The 12404-nt window shown below is 43.7% G+C and overlaps 1 protein-coding gene across 1 annotated transcript in view; it reads right to left on the bottom strand.

Annotated features, from left to right (window-relative positions):
- CASR (calcium sensing receptor) overlaps positions 1-12404 on the bottom strand; it is a 78057-nt gene that overhangs the window by 23733 nt on the left and 41920 nt on the right. The window contains exons 3-4 of the mRNA XM_052795041.1: positions 10154-10460; positions 6377-7258 (exon numbers count right to left, since the gene is read on the bottom strand). Coding sequence (XP_052651001.1) covers positions 6377-7258; positions 10154-10460 — 1189 coding nt within the window. The remainder of the gene's footprint in view (positions 1-6376; positions 7259-10153; positions 10461-12404) is intronic.

The following is a 12404-nucleotide window of genomic DNA, read 5'->3' as shown; positions in this document are numbered from 1 at the left end:
TTAGAATGGGCATCTGTTGCAAGCACAGTCATAGGTTCCGTCAATGGTCAACTAAAGTCCCAGTAGAAGCCCTGTTACTGTGCTTGGGCACGTTTCACTTGGCTACCAGCTTAAAACATTTTTTTTCCATTTCCTTTATCAATATAAGTCTTGGCCAACAAAGAAATGTCATGTCAAGGCTTTTTTTCTACAGTTCCTAAATAACCTTCATGTAATTCCTCCTAGAGACACAGGTAAAAGTCCTTTCTGAGCAAAGTATTGCATCTGGTTCAGTGGGAAGATCACTCTTTTAAACCTACAAGGCAAAACGGTCCTTTATATGACATAAAAGGTAATTTATTCTCCTTCCTCCAAACTTCACCCACTGTGTGGAGCAACACTAGTCCTTCATAGTGCATGAAAGTTCAATTTGGGGATAAAACTATGTGGCTGGTTAGTAAAGCATCTGTGAAGATGGCTGACCACCCAGAAAGAAAAGAAATAATAAACTATGCTGCAATTATCATGCCTTTGAATTTAGCTTCAGACCTACCTTGGGGTAAATGGAAATCAGGCAAGTCAGAGGAATGATTATGACATGAAACTGAATTTTTGATAAACCCACTTGTTTCCTCACCTCACTGTCTGAGTGCCTTTAGGGGGTTCTCAAGGTGCCCTTTGCCACCAGCTCCATTTGTGAATAGCATCAGGAAAGGTCAGTCCTAGAAGAAACTTTACATCCTTTTATGTAACAAAGACATGCTGTGTCTTAGTAAAAGATACTCATGTCTTGGTAATTCAAGGGATAATTATTACCTGAAGTCGCTACAGACAGAGACATTATGTGAGCATCTCATGGAGCCTTCCCTAAAATTCCCATGTCCAATATAGGCTGCAAAACTGACTTTTTTTCACCAAGTGACAAAGGTACAAATGAGCTTCATAAATATTAGAAAGGGCTTCTTTTCAAATACAGCTTTTGTTGTAATGCAGCGCATAAGTGACTATATTAAAAATTACTTTTATGAAAAATTCAACACATTTGGGTGTGGGCAGGAATACTGCATTTTTTGTCCTCAGGCAGTGTGTACTACCCTGATTCAGAAGAATCTCAGCCATTTTCTACTAAGTAATTAATAACCACAACTCCTTACTTCACGACACAGAGGTTGTGTATTTGCTGCATGCAGTTCATCTACCCTTCTTCTAACAACCCTGTCGGGGCGATGGTTTCCCTGCGTATTTTCTACTGGTGACGTTACAGGCCGACCCCTGCTTTAGTAAGGTCCAGTTAAGTCTTTCTCCTTTTAGTTGCAGAGACATCTAAATAATACTCCATTTATTGTCTGCTTAGTTGAAGAGCTCACAACTGACGTTCTCAGCTGATGGCAAGTTGTTATCTCCAAACTGATGAATAAGCGATCATCTGTTATTGCCCTTGTAGGGAAAAAGCTGTGTTTGCTCTATTGACCCACACATTTCTGTGTGTGAATCAAGTTGTCTGCCTCTCAGTTTGGTCTCCCACACTGAAGGCACACTGGTGAAATGCTTGCTTTCTGTTCATAACAAATATATCTCCAGTGTATCTGTAATGCTGACTAGGTGAGGTTTTGCAGTTGCCTGATATTCAGCAGCTTCCTCTGTCTTCATTGCAATTCTTCCCAAATGACTAATTTTCACACCAGCCTCAGTTAATACCTGTTCTGATACTGTTTTGTTCTCTATGCCACAAAGCAGCTGTTTTCCATACACCATTTTAATTGTTCAGACAGGCCTATATAGTTCAACAGACACAAAATTGATTAGATAAGCCATTAGGCTCAAAGGTCTGGAGAGACGTGTGTCATCTAAGGCATCATTCACTTCTTTAAAGCCTTGCAGAATCAATTGCCAGCCAGCCAGACATACCTAAATGTAAAGTTGAAGAAGGCACCAATCCATTTTTACCTCTTCATAATGCATATCACCAGCACAGAGGAAGGAACTGTTGGCTGGGAGGTGCACAGGTGTAATATAAGTCTTTAGGTGTTGCTAGGTGAAGCCAATTTGTATTTGCTTTTATTTTGTGGAACAGCATATGGCAGCTTTTCACTAAGTCTGAGGTCAATCAGATTTCTAGGCATAGAATAATTTACATGAGCACGTCTTTAACGTGCTAATCATTACAGGAACACATTTTTCAGCCTGTGCAGCATGCTTTGCCTTGGTGCCTAGAAAAGCTGTCTCATTTTTCACTCACGAACCTGCCAAAGTTCACAGCCTCTAGTGTAACCACAACCTGCAAATCGTCTGGGAGTCCACCTAAGGATGCTCTGCTCCATGACCCTGCGACTGCACACCTTTGCCGTTGCAAATCCACGGGAGCCTATCTTCCCTATTTAATTACAATGCTTTTACTGTGAGACAGAAAGAGAGGCCCATCAGCTGCTTGTTGGCAATCATCAAGAAGCCAAATGAATGGGCAGGAGAACAGTGTGAACTATGAAGAAAAGACAGGTTTTTCCTCTTCTCATGCAGAAAGAATATGAAGTAGTAAATATTTGCTCTGAAGGACAGATTAGGATGCCCTACTAGTTTTCCCCTTATTTTTTGTAGGACCATCCAGTGTTTGAAAGGAGACAGAGACACCAGAGAGGCTCCTGTAAATGCCCCAAAGGGTTATAAATCTTTGCTCAGAGGGGAACTGAAAAAAGAACAGATGGACTTGCTGTTAGAAGTGACCATGGGAATAGCCATGTGAGCAGAGACCAAGAAAATGAAGGAACCCGAGGGACCTGGGAAATATTATCAAGGAAGATATTAAGAAAAAAGGGCTTCAAAAGCAGACTGTTTGAACTGTTATGGAGAAACAGGCCAAAGATGCGGGGAATTTTGACAAAGAGGCAGCATCAGTACAGGAGCCCTGAGCCCATGTCCCACCTCTTGCCATACCTTCCCACTGCTATTCTATAGCTTAGGGGAGAGCCTGTATTTGGGGGAGGCCAGTCCATGAACCAGAGCAACCCACAGAATTAGCCCTCCTCAATACAGTCTCCTAAAAATATCACAGCCCACCATCAGAAGAGAATGGGCGTCTGATAATCAGAGGTGACAGAGTCCTTTAAGAGGATTCTTTCTGTTGTACTATTTGCAGTCATGCACTTTAAATCTTAGTGCTTTGTGTAAAATTTTGCCTTCTCCAAGTGTGACAGAAATTGCTTATACATTTTGTTCTGGATTGCCCTGCACCTTTTTGTTACCTGAACAAATCACTGCAAAAAGAAGTAATTAATCTGATCTTGATCAATATTGTGCAGGACACAACAATGGCATGTGCAGAGAATACTATCTGCTATTTGCAGGCATCTTGCAGAGGTGTGCACCTGGATTATCTTCTGCCTTGCAGCAGGGTAGATTCTTAAAATGTGCCAGCTGCAGGCGTATACATTGCTCAGAATAAGGGCAACACAGACATCCTATTAACGCCTGTAATTTTCTGTAGAGTACAGAAGTGCCAGTTTTCCCATTTTGAGGCAGAGGACTCTCAACCCCACAGGCAGCTCTGCATGCGGAGTGAGTGGCACAGCTCCTGCCTGGAAGCTGCCCTGCCTGCTCACCAGCTCTGCCTGCGCCTGCATCTCTGCATGTGCTGCCGCAGCCTGCGAGCGTGGGCTGACCAGTCCCATCTCCAGCGGGAATGCCCACAGCCGGCTTCAGTGGCATCAGTAAAACAAAAGAAAGCAAGACTGAATTTATGGAGAGGGTCTGCCACTGACTTAGGTGGAGAAAATGAGTAAGCAGCTTCTTAAACAAGTAGCTATAAATAAGTCAAGACGAAAGTTGTTAGTATTTGATATTTCAGCTTGGAAGACACAGAAAAATCCTGTCCTCTCCATGCTGAAACATACTTAGAGCTTTTTTAAACTGTAAATAGTAAATTCTTAATAGGGGAACTGCACCCAATTTAAGCAACTCACAGTAATTCTGTGCTAGGCTTCCTGCTGTCCAGTTCAAACAAACTGATCACGGAGGTAAAAATGTTATTTTTATACACAGACCCACACAAGCACCCTCCATGAATTATATAAAACAGTTCCTCCAAAAGGTTTGTACTACAAAATACAAAATTAACAATTAGCAGACAACGAATAAATAATAACTCATATGTGTTAATGGGATAATGCCCTTGAAAGGCAACAAAATTAAATGGTACATAACTAAATTGTGGAACGCACCGTGTATCCGCCCCAGCCACCGACCCCGCTGGCAAGGGCTGCTCTGGACAATAGCTCACGCTAATGGAGCCACGAGTTCACTGGGTTTGCCTTATCTGTCCCCCACATCACCTGGGCAGTGATTGCAGATGCTATTAGCAGCTGGTGCCTCCAGCCTCAGGCATGGAGACTTCCTAACACCGTCCTTCGCTCTCTCGGGTTGCTCACGAAACCCTTGAGCTGATTGTGAGAAGAGGGAGCAGGCGCTGACCACCAGCAGAAGTACTGCTGCACATGAGACTGACTTTCATAGAAAGATTTTTTTCTGTCTGGTTGTCAGAAAACTGCTCTCTGGAGATGCTGGAGGATGCACGTTTGTGAGGTGAACTCATTACCCCCAAGGCTGAGGAAAGCTTCCCGAGGGTAATGAGCCGCAATGCCTGATATGAAGTAGGTGTGCACACAGATTTGGCATTTACTTGCTATTCATGTGTTTGATTTTGAAATGAATTGAAAAAATGCACAAATATCAAATATGCTTGACAGCTAACACCACATAATGGTGGTCATTTCAAGTATAGCCTGTTCCTTTGTAGCACCCGCTATTGCTGCCCAGTCATGTTATCCCCCCCATATTCTTTCTTGATGCTGATTCCCTCCTTTAAGGCAACTATGCATATCCAAAAGCCTAGATCAGCAGGATGCTTTACATTTTGATATAGCCCTCCTTCAGCACCAGACAAGCAACACAGAAATGAGGGAACATTCTTCCCAATTGTGGAATCCTCAACAAACACCACATTATTTTACTTAGCTATGGTATGAATATCCTGCCTTACTTTACAACTTGACAAGGCATAAGGGAATGAATTAAAAATATATTTATTCTGGATCATTTTTACCAACAGAGCGAAAGCTAAATCTGTCTGTGACTTGCCCACTTCTGCCAGTATGCTCCTGAAAAGCAGAATAGCTTTGAAAGACAGAACCCCCAGAGAGAGCCAGCAATCGCAGGATTCCCCTAAACCAGGGTCAAATCCCACACTCATCAACTCTGAGTAAAGTGGTTTTGCTAAACCCAAATCAGGTATCTACAGCAATGCAGGTTTCCCATAAATGTCAAGACAAAGCCTTTTACTTTGATCTGACTGATGTTTTTTCGTTGACTGAGACTAGACAGGAACCAAACTGCAGTTCCCATGAATGCTGACCCAACATCTGCAAAGTTTGTGGCACGGATAGCCTTTATTTTGGTTAGACTGTCATGAATAGAGGAAATTACACATGCAAATGGGGATGCGATCCTCCTTATATTCATCTGTGTTGTTCTGACTTCAGGCACGTTTGGGCCCAAGTTTTCTGTGATGACCAAAACAGGGCAAACAGAATTTGCTACATATTTGACATATCTTCATTTGATAGCCTTACAAGCTAATTCTGTTATTTAGAATGCAGTAGATATTAAAAACACATACTGAATATCACATCGGATAGCACAATCAGACACACAGTAAGGTATAGAGTATTCATAAAGGATCAGAAGACAAAGTGCTAGAATACCATCCATGTGCCAGTGGGCAGAACGCATTGAATGAAAGGGCAAATGTGACTAAGTCATTAGTATCATTTTATCAGTTTACAAATATCACTGCCAAATCAAAGCAACTATCTGTTATTTGCCCAATAGCCACACGTTATTTTCCTTTGTTACTCAACCTGCTTTAGTTTGATCCTATATAAGCTTAAAACTGTGGGGAAAAAATACAGCCTGTATGGAAAATTGCTGTGGGATTGCAAAAGACATAGAGCTTGCCAAAGAAAATGAACTCTAAAAACTGTTTTCTTTGTTTATGTGCTCTCTCCAGGCCCTCTTGTTTATGTAAGGGCTCAATATATGATCAAATTACCTTGCGTCAGCCAGTCTGTGGTAATTGTCTGTGTGTGCACTTTTGGCCCACAGCGAACGCAAGAAAACTTAACTTAGTTTAATCCCCTTTCACTGCAGCAAACCTAACACAACTTACCTTACATTCCCTGTGGGGTGGGACCGTGCACCTAACTCACACACAAGTGATATGCTACGTCCCAGGAGCCTTACGCTGTGCCTGAGACCCAGGATTATGAAAGGCACCCTAAAAGGCATCCGGGACAGCTTGTCTTTTTTCTGCAAGTATATTGCACCGGCACACAAATGAAGGACTTACCTGCCATGCCTCAACCTTCTTAATGTCCGCACAGGATCCATTAGTGAAGAGTCCTTTCCCAGGGGTACAGGTATATATATCCTGCAAGGCATGGGCAATAGAATATACTGCCAAATACACATTATAGGATATCCGCAAGTGTGTGTAGTCCATGTACGGTGTCTCCACACTGGTGATGTTCTCATCCCCTGTGCATGGAGGTCGGAAGGCAGCCGTTCCATTTCCAGCTCCCAGTCCCTCTTCATGGCCCTTGTGGAAGGAAGTTGAAGCTGGAGAATTTTTGGACCCATCGGGGAGATAGCAGTTAAATGTCTCCTCCCAAAACTCCTTGGCAAAGCCATTGTTGGTGGACTTCTTGGGATGCACCTTCTGCAGGAACTCACGAAAGCCTGGGATCTGTCCTGCCTTCAGTGCAAACCCGATGGTGCTGCCGATGACACGGAAGAACTCCGGCATGGCTATCAGGGAAGAGCTGGCCCAGGCCTCGCTTGCCAGCCAGATCTTACCGGTGATGTTTCGTCTGACGATCTCTTTGATGAGAGGCTCCAGGTCTGGGCCACTGGAGAACACAACAATCACCCTTGCTGTGGAGTTCTGGATGACCTCCACTACCTGCTGGATCTCCTCTTCGTCCGAGTACTGGGAGATGAGCTCACTAAAATCAATGCAGATATCTCTCTCCTCTGCCTCCTCCCTAAACTTTTCAATCCCTGGCCGGCCATAGTCATCGTCGGCTGCAATTGTTCCCACCCAGTTCCAGCGAAAGTACTCGATGATGTCTGCCATCGCCGTAGCCTGATGCTCATCATTGGGGATTGTGCGGAGGAAAGACTTGAACTGGTTCTTGTTGCTCAAGAGACGACTGGATGAGGCATAGCTGACCTGTGAGAGCACAGTAAACAAGCAAAACACACCATGAAGTGAACCGCCTGGGAATAAATTGCCTACATTTATCTAGCATCACTGTCAACCTGTGTAACCTCGGATGGGATGAAGAGAGAGCTGGCAGCCATGTACTCTTAGCCTGTGGTTGCACATGATCCACTCTGAGAGTCTGTATGTTCTTGTAGCTGTGGCTGTTTTACAGAGGCAAACATACAGGAGCAGCTGCTCGGACCCGAGAGGCTGGAGCAAGCTCACGTCCACCTGTAAGGTCAAGGATCTGAGGGAGAGACACACTGACGCTAGCTTGGAGGAATGGCAGAGGGGTGAGCCATGGGTGGCCTACACGCACCCTGCTGTACTTCCTGCCAAATCCAGAAACAAGAAGAATGTATCTTTTAGATAAATGAGGGCAATGCACGTAATTCAGACAAAATGCAGGCTTCCTCTGTCCTGAACCAGACATGAGACGGCAGGCTAGTATTGCCATCCGGAACCTACCTCTGTCTCTCCTTGCCTCTCACCTCTGTCCCCATCCTTAAACAGGCTCCATCAGGCACCATATGTGTGTTATATACAATCCCTGACAGCTGAATTAAGAATGTGATATATATCAGTCACCTTGACCCTGTGGAGTGTTATGGTAGTGCTGGTCAGTACTACCTTAGCAGTATTTCTTGATTGCTGGCCAGAATCAGCAAAGAAGCAGGTAGGCATTCCACGTTCCACGAGCCACCATGTTCTACAGTTAAAATGGGATTTTATTTCCTTTTCTAAGGCTATCAAGAATTTTTTTTTCCTAATCAGAACAAGTGCCATATGCTTTTAAGATATAATTTGGATTTTCTACAAGTAGGAAGAAAATCATAAAACCTAGAAGAGAACAGTTTAAACATCTGGAGAACTTTTATAAGTCACTTATCTTTGCATTTTGAGATTCGTATCTGAACTCTTTAGGACTGACTCTCATTTTGTACAAAGTGGAAATTTACAGAAAACCTTCTCTCCTCCTTAAACACTGGCATTTAATGTTTCTGCAAGAAGAAGGAAAAGGAGGTCTGCTAGTGCAGTTTGAAGGGCCACAGGAGCAAATCCTTTCACAGAGCTATACTCTCCCCTGGACAGGCTCCTGCCCAGTGCTACTCTCATCTCCTACAACCTATTGCCAGGAGGTACAGGCAGGGTACCCCGCTCCTGCATGGGCTCTAAGGGTACACTGAGGTGAGATACTGAGAAACAGAACAGAAGTCATAACATCTTCAGTTTCTATGTCAGCGGAATGAGTAATGAGCCTTGCATTAATTGTAAAATATACCTCCAACTTCCACTGAAATGCCAGGTCTATTAAGCATGGATTTGCTAATGGCCTTGCTTTAAATGGTAGCGATAATGTGTATTCTAATGCTGCCCAACAACTCCGAGTTTAAAAGCATGCTTTCATTTGTCATACTTCAACCACCTGGCTGAGGTTTTGTTCCAGAACTGAACCTCCTGACATCTGCCCATTTCTGCAACCTCTAGATAAGACTACTGCTTTGTAGCACAAATGCCATTCCTTGTTCAAAGAGAAAGTCTGAGAACTGCAAACATCTCTGAAGTTCAGTCCAACCCACCAACCCTTCTCAGCTGCCCTTGTTCACATGGTAATATGATGTATAAATCAACAATACCCCTTAAAATGCCATCACGGTGTTTATTACACACCACCTTCCAATGCTACTCCGGGCAATACCTAGATAGCACATACTGCTCTTAGCTTAAGCCATTCTTGCCCTGCTCAGAGACCAAATGTCCATTCTTTCAGACTCCTGTGAGGGAGTCAGGCTGATAACATTAAACAGACAAGCTATATTACTGTGCACCAGGCAGTCAAGAATCCTCCCTTCTTCATTTGTAGTGCAGATGGGAGTTGGAGCCCTGGCTGAAGTAAAGATATATCCTCTCAGGACAGACTGAGAGTGCAGTGTGACACAATCTTGTTACAAGGACTCTTGTGAGCTCTGGCACCTGTATTCATTTTAGAAGAGGAATTGGAAATGTTAGGCTATACAAGGCAACACATAAATGAATAAGGCCAAGCGCTTTTTCCAAAGTTATCATCAGTGTGGAAATCTAAAATCAAGAGCAACAACATTAAGTTATAATATGCCAGCCTCATACTTTCCTTAGGGTCTTGGCAGAGCAACAAGCTTGTAAAACAAAAGGATGGGACATGGATGCTGGTACTGGCCCCAGTAGAGTCAGCAGACAGCAAGAAGAATGCTGCGACACAGGAGCTGGCACAATTACACCACCACACAGATGACCCCCAGGACAAGGAGGGGGGCATATCCACATGCTTTCACAAACCCTATTTTGGAGGCCCTAGGGCAAAAGAAAGGCAGGTCAGCCCAGAAGAAACCTTCACAGCACCTGATCAGCACAAGCAACAACTTTACAGATCACCTACTTGAATGATCAGAGATGCTGAGAAACCTAAGAATAGCTGGCAATGACTGAGCTCTGCCTTAAGTGGGCTCCGTGGGAGTTGGGAATGACTAGACAGTGACCGTGGTGAAGTAACATCACAACTAACCTGTCGAGGCTGGCAACTGCCCATGACTGACCTAAAATACCCGTGTTCACAGACTAAACCACTCTAGAGGACTCTAGTCCTCCCAGACTAAGTTGCTGTTGGCTGAATGTTGTTATTCACTGCTTGGTAACCTTTGTGCTTGTGGATTGCAAATTGCTAGCAAGACATATTTCTACCATAAGAAAACCCCCACATTTTGTATTGTTTCTCTCCTTGAGGTCCTATTGGAAATGGCAAAGATTAAACAATCATTGTTTAATCTCTGCAGAGCAGAGAGGCAGGCCACTTCTGTAACCTAAACAAGAGAGGTGAAGGCGTACCTGAGGTATATAAAAGAGTCCCAGCAGATTGGCCACAGCAGTAGAGATGCCAGAGCCGGTTGCTCCCACGACTGCAATGGTGGAAGGGATATGTTCTGAGCAGTTGCAGAATTCATCCAGGTTCAGGGAGTCTATCTTGTTCTGGGCCACAAAACTCAGTGTGGCTTCCAGGGCTTTAGAGACTGTATTGCAAGTGTCAAATATCCTGTATCCCAGGGTCATGTTGGGAAGGAGAGTTGGGCTACTGTTTATTTCTTCTATGGCAAAGATCATAGCCTGGAGCCAGCGGAAGCCTCGGAAATTATACCTGGGAGAGCAAAAATAAAAATAAAATAGAGTGAGAAGGAGGGAAACAGAGGAGAGGAGACCAGGACTGAGACAGGGTGAAGAATTCCAGATACAAAAGGCAAAAGCAACTTATGCTATTTCTTGCATCCTACTAAATTTGAAAAGTTTTGCTTTTGTCTTCAGTGGTTACAGATGAGGTGTGCATATGCTACAAGCTTTGTTCTGGTTTTCAACTGTTCAGTTTGGGAGCTCACTTCAGAGGTTGTGAGGATGAGATGAACTTTTCTAAGTCCCCTAAAGTCTGGGGAAGTTGAAAGAGAGCATGTCTGGGGTGTTGGCTCTGGCCTGTCCTTTCTGCTCAGGACCCTAAACCTGGATCTCATGATTCCTGAGCAAACGCTCTGACACAAAGCTACACCTACCAGGTTTGCTTCCAGGCTCCTCTGACATGTTTCTGAATGCAGATGGCAGTGTCTGCTAAGCCTGATGCTGCCAGGGACTTGGGCTCAGGGATACTTGGTCTGTCAGCTCCTCATGGCTTTAAGTAGGCAGAGCAAGCTGAGACACAGCACTGGCATGCTGCTGGATGCACAGGTGCCTGGGAGCTCTGCTCAGGGAAATTTGGCCTCACATCACACGCTTCACATTGTGAGAGAAAGCACAGTCAACCTGTTTATGCCAGAGAACAGAGGCATGCTATAAATGCAAATCCTAGCATAACTTGCTAAATTGTTAATTAGATACTTCAGTGCTTTCATTGAAGGAATAACTTTTCTCATTATTATAGTGCTCTCATACATTTGCTTTAGACACGAGCTTCAGAAGGTGCCATCAGAGCTGGCCTGTGACATTGAAACTGTGAAATTGAAGCCTCCTCTGTTCTCTAAAATGGAGAAGCTGAGTCTTCTGACCATCTCTCAGCTGTGCACGGAGCTAACCCAGAGCTGGGGAGTGGTGTGGCAAGTGCGCTGCAGGACCTGGGAGGCCCTGTTCAGAGCATCGCATGGGCTGGCAGTGAAAGAAGCTGATGCAGTGTGAGTGACTACTCATCCAAAAAGGAGAGAAGCTTCTTCATGGAAATGAGCAGAAAGAAAGTAGCTTTGATACACCTTATTCTCAAATTTTACTTACTGTGTTTTCTTCCGTGAAGTTGCACAAGCAACCAGTTTTGTGCTTGTGAAGCTGCTGTGTTTTAGGGTAATTCAGCTGGAATGCCAGAATCTTTCATGAACTGAAACCTGCCCTTCCTTGTAATGCACTATGGGTCAGGATAGCAGTTAGTTTGCAATTTTGTGTTGAGCTGCAGCTGAAAACAGGAAAGTGTCAAAGCAGTTATGCTTGAGATCCGTTGGGAAAACTGACGGGCCCCAGAACTGGAAAAGCCTGGGGAAATAGCCTGCCCATGAACAGATTCTATACGAAATGGTAAATTTTAGGTTTCACATGAGTGCCTTTTTGAAATGTTTTGCGAGATGTTTCCATTATCAAGGTGAAGTTTTCTACTGATAAGCTGCATGAAATCACAGTCTTTCAATCTCTGAGATGTATGACCTGAACAGTTTTTAATTGCTGGATTAAATGAACTGCTTCTAAAGTTGATGTTAGCTATGTCTGACTTCTTCAAAGCTAAATGAACACAACCACATTACTTCCATTCCAGGAGTTTTATCTGATTCATCTGGGATCAGAATGTCTAAAGATATTACATCTAAGGTTTATCTTTAAGTCTTAAAAACTTCATTTATTCAACTTGATTTCACCTGCTCCAGACATCTTTGGCCAACTTCCAAATGAGGTTCTGCTCTGAGGTTGTACCTCAAAGACCAGACAGCATGGTTTCAATACAGATCTCTTCAAGTCAAAAAGTTTGAGGCCAATAAAAAGCCTTAGTTATAACTTATAACCAAAGGGACAGCTAGCTTTTTTAAGATAATTCTTTAGAAAATGGACACCCTTTAGAACA

The sequence above is a fragment of the Harpia harpyja genome, chromosome 8 (assembly GCF_026419915.1).
Source record: "Harpia harpyja isolate bHarHar1 chromosome 8, bHarHar1 primary haplotype, whole genome shotgun sequence".
NCBI lineage: Eukaryota > Metazoa > Chordata > Aves > Accipitriformes > Accipitridae > Harpia > Harpia harpyja.
This window is presented reverse-complemented; position numbering and strand designations above follow the sequence as displayed.